The 15,317-nt window shown below is 40.0% G+C and overlaps 1 protein-coding gene across 1 annotated transcript; it reads left to right on the forward strand.

The window, feature by feature from the left end:
* Positions 1–13,595: 13,595 nt before the first annotated feature.
* LOC147950158 (uncharacterized) lies at positions 13,596–14,471 on the forward strand. Its single transcript, XM_087512300.1, has one exon. It carries the CDS (start codon positions 13,596–13,598, stop codon positions 14,469–14,471), a length of 876 nt encoding a protein of 291 aa, XP_087368426.1.
* Positions 14,472–15,317: the final 846 nt, after the last annotated feature.

Here is a 15,317-nt window from a genome sequence, read left to right on the forward strand (position 1 = left end):
TTTGGGATAAAGCGGGTTTAAGTGTTATCTAAACACTCCAAATTCATCTCGATCTCTTAAAATTAGTCAAATGCATTGGATTGTTACATATTTTGACCCTAGAAAGAGTAATATAGCTGTTTACTGCTTCGAATAAATGTTTTCTCTCGGTTTTAGCCTGTTTTCTCGGATTAAGCATGTTTTGGGAAAAAACGGGTTTAAGTGTTGTCTAAACACCCCAAATTCATCCCGTTCACTAGAATTAGTCCAATGCATTGGATTGTCACACATTCTGACCCTAGAAACAGTAACAAAGCTATTAACTGCTTAGAAACAATGTTTTCTCGGTTTTAGCCTGTTTTGGATCAAAATGGGTATAACTGGTGTCTAAACACTCCAAATTCAACCCGAACTCTTATAATTAGTCAAATGCATTGGATTGTTACATATTTTGACCCTAGAAAGAGTAACATAGCTGTTTACTGCTTCAAATCAATGTTTCCTCTCGGTTTTAGCCTGTTTTCTCGGTTTAAGCCTGTTTTGGGATAAAATGGGTTTAAGTGTTGTCTAAACACTCCAAATTCAACCCATAGACTTATAATTACTCAATGGAATTGGATTGTTACATATTTTGACCCTAGGAAGAGTACCATAGCTGTTTTCTGCTTCGGATCAATTTTTTCTCTCGGTTTTAGCCTGTTTTCTCGCATTAAGCCTGTTTTGGGAAAAAACGGGTTTAAGTGTTTTCTAAAGACTCCAAATTCATCCCAATCTCTTAAAATAAGTCCAATGCATTGGATTATCACACATTCTGACCCTAGTAACAGTAACAAAGCTATTAACTGCTTAGAATCAATGTTTCCTCGGTTTTAGCCTGTTTTCTCGGTTTAAGCCTGTTTTGGGATAAAACGGGTTTAAATGTTGTCTAAACACTTCAAATTCAACCCAAACTCTTATAATTAGTCAATGGAATTGGTTTGTTACATATTTTGACCCTAGGAAGAGTACCATACCTGTTTACTGTTTCGAATATTTTTTTTCTCTCGGTTTTAGCCTGTTTTCTCGGATTAAGCCTGTTTTGGGAAAAAACGGGTTTAAGTATTTTCTAAACACTCCAAATTCATCCCGATCTCTTAAAATTAGTCCAATGCATTGGACTGTCACATATTCTGACCCTAGAACCAGTAACAAAGCTATTAACTGCTTTGAATCAATGTTTTCTAGGTTTAAGCCTGTTTTGGGATAAAACGGGTTTAAGTATTGTCTAAACACTCCAAATTCAACCAAAACTCTTATCATTAGTCGAATACATTGGATTGTTACATATTTTGACCCTAGAAAGAGTAACATAGCTATTTACTGCTTCGAATCAAAGTTTTCTCGGTTTTTGCCTGTTTTGGGATAAAGCGGGTTTAAGTGTTATCTAAACACTCCAAATTCATCTTGATCTCTTACAATTAGTCAAATGCATTGGATTGTTACATATTTTGACCCTAGAAAGAGTAATATAGCTGTTTACTGCTTCGAATAAATGTTTTCTCTCGGTTTTAGCCTGCTTTCTCGGATTAAGCATGTTTTGGGAAAAAACGGGTTTAAGTGTTGTCTAAACACCCCAAATTCATCCCGTTCACTAGAATTAGTCCAATGCATTGGATTGTCACACATTCTGACCCTAGAAACAGTAACAAAGCTATTAACTGCTTAGAAACAATGTTTTCTCGGTTTTAGCCTGTTTTGGGACAAAATGGGTATAACTGGTGTCTAAACACTCCAAATTCAACCCGAACTCTTATAATTAGTCAAATGCATTGGATTGTTACATATTTTGACCCTAGAAAGAGTAACATAGCTGTTTACTGCTTCAAATCAATGTTTCCTCTCGGTTTTAGCCTGTTTTCTCGGTTTAAGCCTGTTTTGGGATAAAACGGGTTTAAGTATTGTCTAAACACTCCAAATTCAACCCAAAGTCTTATAATTAGTCAATGGAATTGGATTGTGAAACATGTCTTTTTGTGGTTGTGGTGATGATTGATGTATGGAATGATGACTTATGAATGAATGGATGGCAGGGTGTTTCAATTCCCCTTATGCAATTGTAGTATAAGAGGTGTCAATCCAATCTGAGTATTTGTGATCAATCAAGATGTGGATATGAGTCTAAGTCAAGCCAGATGTAAAGGTTGTTTGTCACTAACAATCTTATGATGAAATGTAAAATGCAGAAAGTAAAACTACAAGAACTAGGAGCTAAATGCAAATGGAACAGAATGATTATGACAATTATGAAACTAAAACAGAAATAGAAACTATGATAATGCAAGTATTGAACTAATGCAAGGTAAGTAATGAACAGGATACTAAATGAATGCAACAGAAATGCAACTAGAGTGAAACAGGACAAATACAAATCATAAACACAAGTTCTGGGTTGGAACTCGAGCAAGCACTCGATCGAGTGCAGGGTCGAGCTGGACAAATACGCAAAACAGAGCAACACAAGAAAAACAGAGCAATAGCAAAACGAATCAAACAACGATCAAACAACAGGATTTAAGCTAAGAAATCAATAAACAAGGAAGGTCTTGAGGAGGGATTCATGGGCTGGACTACGATTGAGGTCATCTAACTTGGTCAACAAATCTCAAACAACTTAAGCTAATCTCTAGACATATATTTCTAAGACATGTTTAATTCACTCTCATGGCAAGAAACAATCAAACTCATGCATCTCTAGACTTGTTCTCACAAAGTAAAGAATCTACACAAGCAGGCATTACGCAATATGTCAAAAATCAAACAAGACTTCTAATCTCTTAGCAAGCCTAATGATAGTCTCCAGATCTAGCCTTATCTATGCTCCTTAGCCATTGGTGTGATGCTAAGAGGCTTGAAATCAGATCCTACCCTCTCAGATATAGGATCAGCATTAAGAACATCTAGCCCAGAAGAGATCTACAACAATCAAGCTTGACCAAATCAAACAAACCTCAAACACAACCCAGCCTAACCCATCCTCAAGATCCTAAGCAACTACTCACAAAAACACATGATGAACAACGAAGTCATAAACCCAGAAAATACTGAAACTTGCATCATTAGAAAGATAAATCAAAGATCTACAATATTGAAGAAAGAACCAAACTCAAATTCTCAATATTAAGAAAGTTATGAAACCAACACTATTGAAGAATTTAGTCTTTTTCTCATTTAAAAAAAAGTACAAGATCTAAGAAAATAAAAGTGCAAAAGGAATAATTCTAAAAAAGGTAAAAACTAGGTTTTTGACTCTCTAAAAAGCTCGACTCTCTTCGTGGCTGCAGGTACAAGCCCTTATATAGAAAATGTAGTGAAAGCCCTAAAAACGCTAAAAGACAAAATAGCCAGGCGGCTCGATCAACTCGACCTGGTGCTCGGTCGAGTGACCGGTCGAGTTGGCTCCTCTTGTGCTCCTCCCACTCGGTCGAGTCCTTTTCAGCACACGGTCGAGTGTCTGGTCGAGTGGGCAGTCGAGTTGGACTCCGGACCTTGGTTCTTCAGCCTTAGCTCTCTTGCTTTCTCCTCATGATTGCTTCACTTCTCCTCAGCATTGCTTCCATGCTCCTTAAGCTCCAAAATCACCTGTTTATGCATGAAAAGATGCAAATGTAATGCAACTAAACTCTAATGCAAGAACAGTCCTAAAGCTATGCAATAACGGTCAAAATGGATAGCAAAAGATGCAAAAGATGTGAATATATTAAGGGAAAACAGGGTAAAATATATGAACATCAACACCCCTAAACTTAGTCTTTGCTTGCCCTCAAGCAAATGAACAAGACATAAGAAGGTAGGTGAGGTTTGAAAGTGGGATCTCAGCTCCCAAAGCTTGCAAAATAGACCATCTAGAATCAATGTCCAAGTTACTTGAAATCAAACCCTACCTTCTCAGATATAGGATCAGCATTAAGAACATCTAGCCTAGAAGAGATCTACAACAATCAAGCTTGACCAAATCAAATAAACCACAAGATCAACCCAGCCTAACCCATCCTCAAGGTCCTAAGCAAACTACTCACAAGAACACATGGTGAAATAAGTCAAAAACCCAGAAAATATTGAAACTTGCATTATTAGAAAGATGAAACAGAGATCTACAATATTGATGAAGAAATGAAACTCGAAATCTTAATATCTTGAAAGTTATGAAACCAACAAAATACAAGAATCTAGTCTTTCTTTTTTAAACAAGTACAAAATCTAAAAATAAAAGAAAGTGCAAAAGGAATAAATCTAAAAAGGGTAAAAACTAGGTTTTAGACTCTCTAAAAAGCTGGACCCTTTGGTGGCTGCAGGTACAAGGGCCTTATATAGGAGATGAGGTGGAAGCCCTAAAAATACAAAAAGTCAAAGCAGTCAACGGCTCGGTCAACTCGACCAGTGCTCGGTCGAGTGGCTGGTCGAGCTGGCTTCTCTCGTGCATTCTCCACTCGGTCGAGTCCTTCTCAGCACACGGTCGAGTGTCTGGTCGAGTGTGCGGTCGAGTTGGACTCTGGACCTTGATTCTTCAGCCTTAACTCTCTTGTTTTCTCCTCATGATTGCTTCACTTCTCTTCAGCATTGCTTCCATGCTCCTTAAGCTCCAAAATCACCTGTTTATGCATGAAAAGATGCAAATTCAATGCAACTATACTCTAATGCATGATTAGTCCTAAAGCTACACAATAATGGCCTAAATGGATAGCAAAAGATGCAAAAGTTGTGAATAAACTAAGGGAAAACAAGGTAAAATATATGAACATCAACACCCCCAAACTTAGTCTTTGCTTTCCCTCAAGCAAATAATCAAGACAAAAGAAGGTAGGTGAGGTTTGAAAGCGGGATCTCAGCTCCTAAAGCTTGCAAATAGACTATCTAGAATCAATGTCCAAGTTACTAGTACTATGATGCAAGTTGAATGAGCTATACTTAAAGACTTTAGACAAGCATATCACAACCTTTATTGATTTGAGCCTTAGACATCCACATGCATTCAAATCAACCATTTCCTTTAACATTCATTAATCAAGAACATGAATCAATTCTATGCAATTCTTAAACTCATTTGGCTTGGAAATAAAGGCTTTGAGACAATGATGGTCTCTTTTTAGAGTAGGGCTTATCAATACCAAGGTTCTCTAATGAAAATGGATTGAGCTTTAGAAGAATGCTAAAGGTAAGAACACCTAGACACATACAAGAATAAAACCTTGTCTACCCAAAGGCTCCCAAAGTGTTTTATCCTAGCAATCTAAACCCAAATGATCCTAGTTCTACCCTTTAACTTCTTCTCTTCTCTTTCACCCTTTTCTCTTTTGATTTTAAAGTTTTAGGAGAGGTTTCTTATTTGATCTTTCTAGTGGAATGGGGGATTCTTACTTATTTGCTATGGTTCTCTTTTCTTCTTATTCTTAAGACATATAAGCATTTTGCTAGACTTTTCTTTTCTTTCTTTCTTTTCTTTAACTAGAACCATCTTTAAACAACCTTATACTTCCCATTCTTTCACTAGACTTTAAATTTACATAAAAACATTCCCCTCCTAAAGACTCTAACCTTTTCTTTCTCTTCTCCTCTTTTCTTTTCTTTCTTTTTCAAACAACCAAATCCCAAACCCAACAATGAAATCACCTAGTCCTATCTAGTTTGGAAATTGCAAACTAGAACTACACAAGGCATTATTCTTGTCAGTTCAAACCTAACACTTTCTACCAAGCTCAATCCCAAAAAGGCCTCACACACTCAAGAATAAGCATGGCTTGAAAGAAGGGCTGGTTAAGGGTATTGGAACTGATTTTAATGATTCAATCAGCTACTTGGATCAACAAGAGTGATAAAAAGGAGAAAGATGATCCAAATATGTATATGGTCTCCATGAGTTTAAAGCAATGCACACATTGATATTTAACAGTCAATATTAAGTTCTTATAAGTAGGAAATGACATCAAATCACAACATGCTTCAATTTAGACCAAATGCAATGCAGGATTTCAAGGCTTGGTTCAATCTTATGCTTCTAACCACTCAATTAGCATCAAAATACTATTAACTTGGGCATTGATCCTAGTCTAGTGAATTAAACAAGCTAACAAGGCAAAACTCATCATAGATCCCTAATGCAAATATTATACAATCCTACATGAAACATGCTAAACAAGATGCTATTTTGCAATGCAAACTACATGAACACTCTTTTTTTTATAAAGAATTTTGCAAAAATTTTCAAATTTTTAGGGTTTTTCTATGCCTTAGATGCTATGCAAGTATTAACATGATGATGCTAAAATTTTGAAATAAGAAAACAAAACACAACATCAAATGCTATCTCAAACCCTCCCCCAAACTTAAATCACACAGTCCTCTGTGTGAAAGAAATTTGTAAGAGGATTGAAGATCAAAAACAAAACACAACATCAAATGCAATGGTATTTACAAGGGAAGGTGATAGTGGTACCTCAAGGATTGGAGAAGAAACTGTCCACATCCTCTTGCATACTTTCAAAAGTGTAGTTGGGGTCTTGTTGACGACTTGGAGGTGGAGATTGGGGCAGCTCGACGATGGGAATCGACCGGGACTCGGTCGAGTACGTGCTCGAGTGGGGGGGGGGGTCGAGCTGGACCGCGAGTCTCATTTTCTTCTTCTATCTGGCCTCCCTTGCTTCCCTGATCATGAAAATACCAAAACTAAAATCAAAATACCAAAAACCTTAAACAATATGTACATGGATACCTTAGGGACTTCCTCCCTAGTGAGCTTGTTTTGAGTCACTAAGCTTGACTTTTGATTGCCTTCTTAGGCTTTGTTTAGATACCAAGGAGGTGATGAAATCCCCCCTGGTTCGACTTGGTAACCTTGGTGTTCCTTCTTGATCACTACTTCCTTAACACTTGAACTTTGTTTCTTCTTAAGCTTGAGTCTTAGTCTTGCCTTCTTCAAAGACCTCTTGTTGAGCTTAACTTGGAGTTCCTTCACCAAATTAGTCAGTTTTTGAAGAGAACTCTTAAGCCTCTCCACTGATTCTTCTTGAAAGGATAGCTTAGCACTTGAAGGCGTTTCTTTACTTGAGACCTCATGATCCTCGTTTCTTTTGATAGTGTAAGGTGGATCATTGATGGAAGGCAGATTAGTAGGGTTGTTAATGTCAAATTTCATAGTGAAGTCTTCAGTCAGGTGGAGCTTGATAGTCCCCATCTTCACATCAATTATAGCCCCAGATGTGGCTAAGAATGGCCTTCCCAAGATAAGAGGGTCTTCAGGCTCATGTTCCATGCTCATGATTGCAAAATCAGTTGGGATCCTTGCTTCTCCTATCTTGACTGGGAAGCTCTCGATCACTCCAACCACATCCCTCTTGGACCCATCTGCTAGAGTGATATAGAAGTTGCTTGCCTTGAAATCTTCATAACCTAACTTCTCAGCCACTGAGTATGGCATCAAACTCACTGAAGCCCCTAAATCACAAAGGCACTTGTTGAAATGCATGTAGCTGATGGAGCAGGGTAGGTTGAATGAGCCTGGATCCTTAAGCTTTGTTGGGATAACAGCTTTCCCAATCTTTTTCAAATCCATCATGTCTTGATCATGAGACTTCTTCTTTGACATCTCAAGCAAAAAATCTTGATAGAGATGGAGCATACTGTTCCAAGGCAGGTCCTCTCTCTTCTTCTTGGTAAGCAATGATGACCTCTTGTATGGCCATCACTTCCTTCTTCTCAATCATAGCTTCTTCCTTCAAAGCTTTCTCTTCCGCTTGTTGTAAAGCCATCTTTTCCTTTTGCTCAATGATCTCCCTCAGTTCCCTTATCGTTTGTGCCTTGAAACGTCCTGGGAATAGTCGTGGTGGCTTGTAAGCAGGAGGAATGTACTTAACAGGCTTGACAGCTTCTGTGTCTTCAACTCGATTGACCACTCGATCAGGTACTCGGTCGTGTGTGTGGTCGAGCACCTGGTCGAGTTGTTCTTCTGCTTCAGTCTGCTCAGTAAAACCTTCACTCTGGGCTTCAATTAATGACCAATCCTCCCCAACTTGAACTTCACTGTCCCCAGTGACTTCCTCTTCAAAGAGATGAATGGCATTGGCAGTAAACTCCCTTGGGTTTTGAAGTTGGGTTGGTGTAGGAGAGGAAGTAGAAGCCATGCAACTCTCCATGTTCGTGATTGTAGAGTTCAGTCTCTCCAACTGGTTATTCAGTCCAGTAGAATAAGAATTCAACGTTCGGTGCAGCTCAGCAAACTGCCTTGCTTCCTCAATCTGCTTAGTGGCTTGCCCAAGCAACAATTGTTGCATCATAGCTCTTAAGTCAGGTTCTTGAGCTTGTGAGGTCTGGAACCATGGAGAGGGATACAACTCAACCTGGTATACTGGTTGATGTTGCATGGGTATGTAATTGAACATACTGTTGTGGTACATCATTACTGACTCGAACAGGTACTCGGTCGAGCACAGGCTCGAGTGGGTAGTCGAGTTGACTGGGAAGTAATGGCTATTTGGATCCGGCTTCTGGCTCGATCAAGTGCTCGATCATGGCTCGGTCGAGTGGTGGTCGAGTGGGTGGTCGAGTGGGTACCTGAAACTCAAGACAACCAAGCAAAGGAAGATTCGAGTTCAGTAACTTCACAAGTGTTTAAACGAACTTAATCTTAGACTAATAATGATCCTAAATGTCACAAAACAAACTCAAATGGGCAACGACGCCAAATTGAAACTGACTTTTTCTGTGGTGTGGTGAATGATGAATGGAATGATGATTTATGAATGAATGGATGTCAGGGTGTTTCAATTCCCCTTATGCAGTTGCAGTATAAGAGGTGTCAATCCTATCTGAGTGATTGTGAACAATTAAGATGTGTATAATAATCTAAGTCAAGCCAGATGTAAAGGATGTTTGTCACTAACAATCCTATAATGAAAATGCAAAGTGCAGAAAGCAAACTACGAGAACTAATAACTAAATGCAAATGAAACAAAATGATTATAGTAGCAAGAACAGAAATAGCAACTATGTTAATGAACTAATGCAAGACAAGTAATGAACAGAAAACTAAGTGAATGCAAGAGAAATGAAACAGGAATGAAACAAGAGATAAGACAGGACAACTACAAAGCATGAACACAAATTCTGGGGACGAACTCGAGCAGCACTCGACCGAGTGTAGGTCGAGTACAGGGTCGAGCTAGACTAAATGTGAAAACAGAGCAACACAATAAAAACAGAGCAATGCAAAAACGAATCAAACAACAAGCAAGCAATGATATTTAGACTAAGATATTAATAAACAAAGAAGGCCTTGAGGAGGGATTCATGGGCTGAGCTAATCATTGTGGTTATCTAACTTGGTCAACAAATCTCAAGCAAACTTTGAGCTAATTTCTAGACATACTATTCTAAGACATGTTTAATCCACTCTCATGGCAAGAAACAATCAAACCTATGCATTTCTAGACTTGTTCTCACAAAGTAAAGAATCTACACAAGCAGGCATTAAGCAATACATCTCAAACCAAACAAGACCTCTAATCTCTTAGCAAGCCTAATGGTAAGCTCTAGATCTAGCCTTATCTATGCTCCTTAAACATTGGTGTGATGCTAAGATGCTTGAAATCAAACCTTACCTTCTCAGATATAGGATCAGCATTAAGAACATCTAGCCTAGAAGAAATCTACAACAATCAAGCTTGACCAAATCAAATAAACCACAAGATCAACCCAGCCTAACCCATCCTCAAGGTCCTAAGCAAACTACTCACAAGAACACATGGTGAAATAAGTCAAAAACCCAGAAAATATTAAAACTTGCACTATTAGAAAGATGAAACAGAGATCTACAATATTGATGAAGAAATGAAACTCGAAATCTTAATATCTTGAAAGTTATGAAACCAACAAAATACAAGAATCTAGTCTTTCTTTCTTAAACAAGTACAAAATCTAAAAATAAAAGAAAGTGCAAAAGGAATAAATCTAAAAAAGGTAAAAACTAGGTTTTAGACTCTCTAAAAAGCTGGACCCTTTGGTGGCTGCAGGTACAAGGGCCTTATATAGGAGATGAGGTGGAAGCCCTAAAAATACAAAAAGTCAAAGCAGTCAACGGCTCGGTCAACTCGACCAGTGCTCGGTCGAGTGGCTGATTTCTTGAACACGGCATCTGACTCGATCGACCACTCGGACCACCACTCGATCGAGTGCATGCTCAAGTGGGGCATCGAGTGGTTCTTCCAGGTTCTCCTCTTGATTGTAGGCGATCATCAAAACGTTCCATGGAGCTTGCAGCCGCTAGGTGAGACTTCCTTGTAATCCTTGAAGACATTTTCGAATAGAACTAAAGGGAATAAACACAAAGCTTAAGTTTAATAGGTTAGTGACCCAAAAACTTAAAAGAGTTAAGCTTGAGCAAAAGATGAACTTTGAGAGAGATTTTAAAACTTGATTTTAGTTGTTTTGAGCAAATGAGAGAGTGTGAGAGACATAGGATCATGTAAGGCTTTATTTAAAGAAGCTAAGGGGGCAAGGAGACAAGGGTGGAGTGTCCATACCATTCAAATTTGAAATGAGAATCTTTAACCTGCTTTTTGCTGCCACTCGACCCCACACTCGACCAGCACGTGGTCGAACTCCTTGACCAAAGTTTGAAATTTCAAAATTTTTCTTCTTTTTCTTCCCTCCACTTGATCATTCTAGAGAAATGAGAATCGAGTGGGCCTTAGTTCTTGGCCAACTCGGTCGAGTACCTCTCTTGGGCTGGTCGAGTGGGCTTGCGAATCTCCTTCCCCAAGTCCAAATCTCTCCATACCCATCTACACTTTCATTGAAAGGCCTGCCTAACACAAACATAAAAGAAAACACATCAAAACTACTAAGAAAATAAAGCATATTTACAAAGGATACCTTAGGGACTTCCTCCCTAGTGAGCTTGTTTAGAGTCACTAAGCTTGACTTTGGCTGCCTTCTTAGGCTTTTTTTAGATACCAAGGAGGTGATGAAATCCTCCCTGGCACTTCTTGATCACTGTGAGTCTGATCCTTGATCACCTCACCCTTAACACACAAACCATATTTCTTCTTGATTTTGAGCCTTGGTCTTGCTTTCCTCAAAGACCTCTTGTTTAGCTTGACTTGGAGATCCTTAACCATACCAGTCAACTCTTGAACTGACCTCTTAAGCTTTTCTATTGATCTAGGCCATGAGATCAAGGCTGTCCGTACAAGCGTCCGTACGGTCTACTGTCTTGGCCCTTAAGTTATGGTTCGGTCCAAGTAATAAGAGGAAGAGGCCTTGATAACATTGGAGCCCAAAGGGGAGAAAGATCTAGAAGAGAGGCTACCAAAATATCTCATGGGAGAAGTCACATGCTTACCTTGGGAGCGAGTCAACGAGCCAACCAAGGGAAGGAGATGTCGCTTTCCCTCATTAATACTTGTACTATCAGCTGTCTCTCCTTCCCTTGTATGCCTAACGGCTATATGCTCTATGTCTACCTATATATGGCCATGTAAACAACAAAAGAAATAACTAATTAAGTCTTTATCCTATACTCTCACTTCTTATTCAGTTCTCTTCATTCTATATTATACATTCCGCAATTCTAACATGGTATCAGAGCCAGGTTCTCTTTCTTGACAAACCAACTCAATCTCTATTCTCTATTCTTTGTTCTTGTTGTTCGCTTTCGATTCTATCTTGATCCCTTTGTGTTTATCCGTTGGTCAACATCTTTACCCAGCGGTCCATAGTACTCGGCCATGGAGAACACCAAACCGCTTGTTCTACCAACTGTCCTCAAGGGAGGAAACTACCTTCTGTGGTCAAGAACCACTAAGACCGCGCTGTGTGGCCGCGGACTCTGGAGCCACATCGAAGGTGGAAGAGCTCCAAAGAAAGTCGCTCAAGAAGATGGAAAAGAACCCATCAAAGAAGATGAAGAAGAGGCTAAGCTTCAAGAAGAAGCTAAATGGTTCCAAGAAGACCAAACTGTCCTCTCCATACTTCAAAACTCTCTTGAAGCTCCCATACTAGAAGCCTATTCTTATTGCGAAACGGCCAGTGAACTATGGGAGACTCTTAAGAACGTTTTCGGAAATATCTCCAATCTCACTCGAGTCTATGAAGTCAAGAAGGCTATCAACAACCTGAATCAAGAAGATATGGAGTTCAACAAACATTTTGGGAAGTTTAGGTCACTATGGGCTGAATTTGAGATGCTCCGGCCAAACACCATGGACCCGGCCATACTCAACGAGAGAAGGGAACAAGACAAGGTCTTCGCCCTGCTCCTCACCCTCAACCCTACCTTCAACGACCTCATAAAGTACATTCTAAGGTCAGATAAGCTCCCAAGCCTTGATGATGTGTGTGCACAGATACAAAAAGAACAAGGCTCTGTCGGCTTGTTTAGCGGTAAGGGGGAGCTGGTCACGGCCAACAAAGGAGTCTTCAAGCAAGAGGATCGGAAGCCAAAGGGAGGATGTGAGCATTGTAAGAGGAAGAACCACACTAAGGAGAAATGTTGGTTTCTACACCCTCACTTGCGCCCAAGTCACCATCACAAAGATCCGAGAGCCAACGTGACTCACACCAAGGACGAACAAGTCCAGACCGGCAGTTCCTCAAAGAACGGTGAAGAGGCGGCTTCCGGAGACTATGTGAGGAAATCTGACTTGGAGGCCTTCTTCAAGTCCTTGGCTCTCAAGGAGTCAAGTGGTAAAACTTTTTCTACCCTAAAGCTTAATAACTCCCTAGTAGTAGATTCGGGTGCCTCTCACCATATGATTAGTAACTCGAATTTGCTAAATAATATAGAACCAACTAAGGGAAATGTTGTTATTGCTAATGGTGATAAAATACCAATTCAAGGCATAGGAAACTTAAAATTGTTTAACAAAGAGTCTAAGGCGTTTTATATGCCTAAGTTTACTTCAAATCTTTTGTCGGTTAAGAGAGCTACAAATGATCTAAATTAATATGCTATATTTGGGCCTAATGATATTTACTTTCAGGATATTGAGACTGGAAACCTAATTGGTGAAGGTGGAACCAAAGATGACCTTTATATTCTTGAAGATAGTTCACCAAAATCTGTTTCTTTTAGTTCTTGTCTTGGAATTTCTTTGAATGCAATGTGGCATGCTAGGCTAGGTCATCCTCACTCTAGGGCCCTTGAATTAATGATTCCTAATGTTTCTTTTGATCACTCTAGTTGTGAGGCTTGTATACTTGGAAAACATTGTAAAACTGTTTTCTCTAAGTCTACTACATGTTATGAAAAATGCTTTGACATAGTTCATTCAGATGTTTGGACCTCTCCATGTGTCTCTAGGGATAATAACAAGTATTTTGTGACATTTATAGATGAAAAATCAAAATATACTTGGGTAACCTTACTTCCCTCCAAGGACCGCGTGATTGATGCTTTTATAAACTTTCAAAGCTATGTGACCAATCAGTTTAATGCTAAGATTAAAGTGTTTAGAACAGACAATGGAGGTGAGTATACAAGCAATCGATTCAAAGAACACCTAGCAAAGCATGACATTATACATCAAACAAGTTGTCCCTACACTCCTCAACAAAATGGTGTAGCCGAAAGAAAGAACCGACACTTGATGGAAGTTGCGAGATCAATGATGTTTCACACTAATGTTCCAAGGAGATATTGGGGAGATGCAGTACTGACAGCCTGCTATCTAATCAACCGAACTCCAACGAAGATATTGGATGATAAATCACCTTTTGAGGTACTAAACCAATTTAAACCATCACTTAGTCACCTAAAGGTGTTTGGATGTGTCTGTTTTGTGTTAGTACCAGGTGAGCTAAGGAACAAACTGGAAGCAAAAAGCACCAAGTGTATGTTCCTTGGTTACTCCATCACTCAAAAAGGCTACAAGTGTTTTGATCCGGTCAACAACCGCACCTTTGTCTCTCGCGATGTCAAGTTTCTTGAAGACCAAGGCTACTTTGACAAGAAGGATTGGGCCGGCTTGAGAGATTTGGCGACGCCTATGGATCAGTCAACGGGTCTCAAGTTCCTCCTCGATCATCTTGGAGTCACCACCATTCAGCCGTCTCAACTGTCCCAGGATTCTACACCTGACTCACGTACCGGCTTGTCATTGCCCGAACGGTCTGACATACCGGTTGATGTTGTGGCTCCGGAGCTGGAGGGGGAGAACAGTAGGCTAGATGAACCTGAGGTGGAAGCTGCTGCGTCTGGGGAACCAATATCGACTGAGCCCGCTCCAGACCCACAATCGGTCTTCCAGCCGTGTCGGAGCACACGCGTCCGGTCACATCCGTCTACTTGGAAGGACAAACGCGTCTACTACAACAACCAAGCTATGGCACATCCCATACAAGCTGTCTGTTCTCTTACACACCTCCCAGCTGAACATCAAGTGTTCCTTGGGAAGCTAGACGCACAACCGATACCAAACACTTATGAGGAAGCGAAGGCAAGCAAAGAATGGCTTGGAGCGTAGACGATGAAGTTGACGCCATGATACGTAATCACACGTGGGATGAAACTGACCTACCAGTAGGGAAAAAGGCAGTGAGCTCAAAGTGGGTCTTCACAATCAAACACCTCAGCAATGGAGACATCGAGAGATACAAGGCACGGTTAGTGGCCCGTGGCTTCACACAAACATACGGCCAGGACTACAAAGACACATTCGCACCAGTGGCAAAGCTTCATACGGTGAGAGTAGTCTTATCCTTAGCTACGAACCTATCTTGGGAGTTATGGCAGATGGATGTCAAAAACGCCTTCCTACAAGGAGAATTAAAGGAAGAAGTTTACATGACACCACCACCGGGTCTTGAAGACATGATTGCTCCGGGAAAGGTATTGAGACTAAGGAAAGCTATATATGGTTTAAAGCAATCACCACGAGCCTGGTATCACAAGTTGAGCACCACACTCATTGGATATGGCTTTAAGAGAACTCACTCGGACAACTCTCTCTTTACTCGTCAAAGTGATAAAGGTATAGTGGTTGTGCTCGTTTATGTAGATGATCTTATCATCTCTGGAGACGACCATGAAGGTATAAAAGATATCAAAACTCATTTAAACTCTGTGTTTGATATAAAAGACCTCGGTGAGCTTAAGTACTTTCTTGGGATTGAAGTGTGTCGTTCTCCGGAAGGCTTATTCCTGTCCCAACGAAAGTACACCCTTGATTTACTTTGTGAAACAGGAAAGTTAGGAGCTTAACCGGTTGACACTCCACTCCCTGATGGCTACCAAGTTGAACGAAAGGGGGAGAGGAATGATCCTCCATACGATGACCCCTCTCGCTATCGTCGTCTTGTGGGTAAGCTTA

Source organism: Camelina sativa, chromosome 1 (genome assembly GCF_030686135.1).
Source record: "Camelina sativa cultivar CO46 ecotype springtype chromosome 1, ASM3068613v1".
Taxonomy (NCBI): domain Eukaryota; kingdom Viridiplantae; phylum Streptophyta; class Magnoliopsida; order Brassicales; family Brassicaceae; genus Camelina; species Camelina sativa.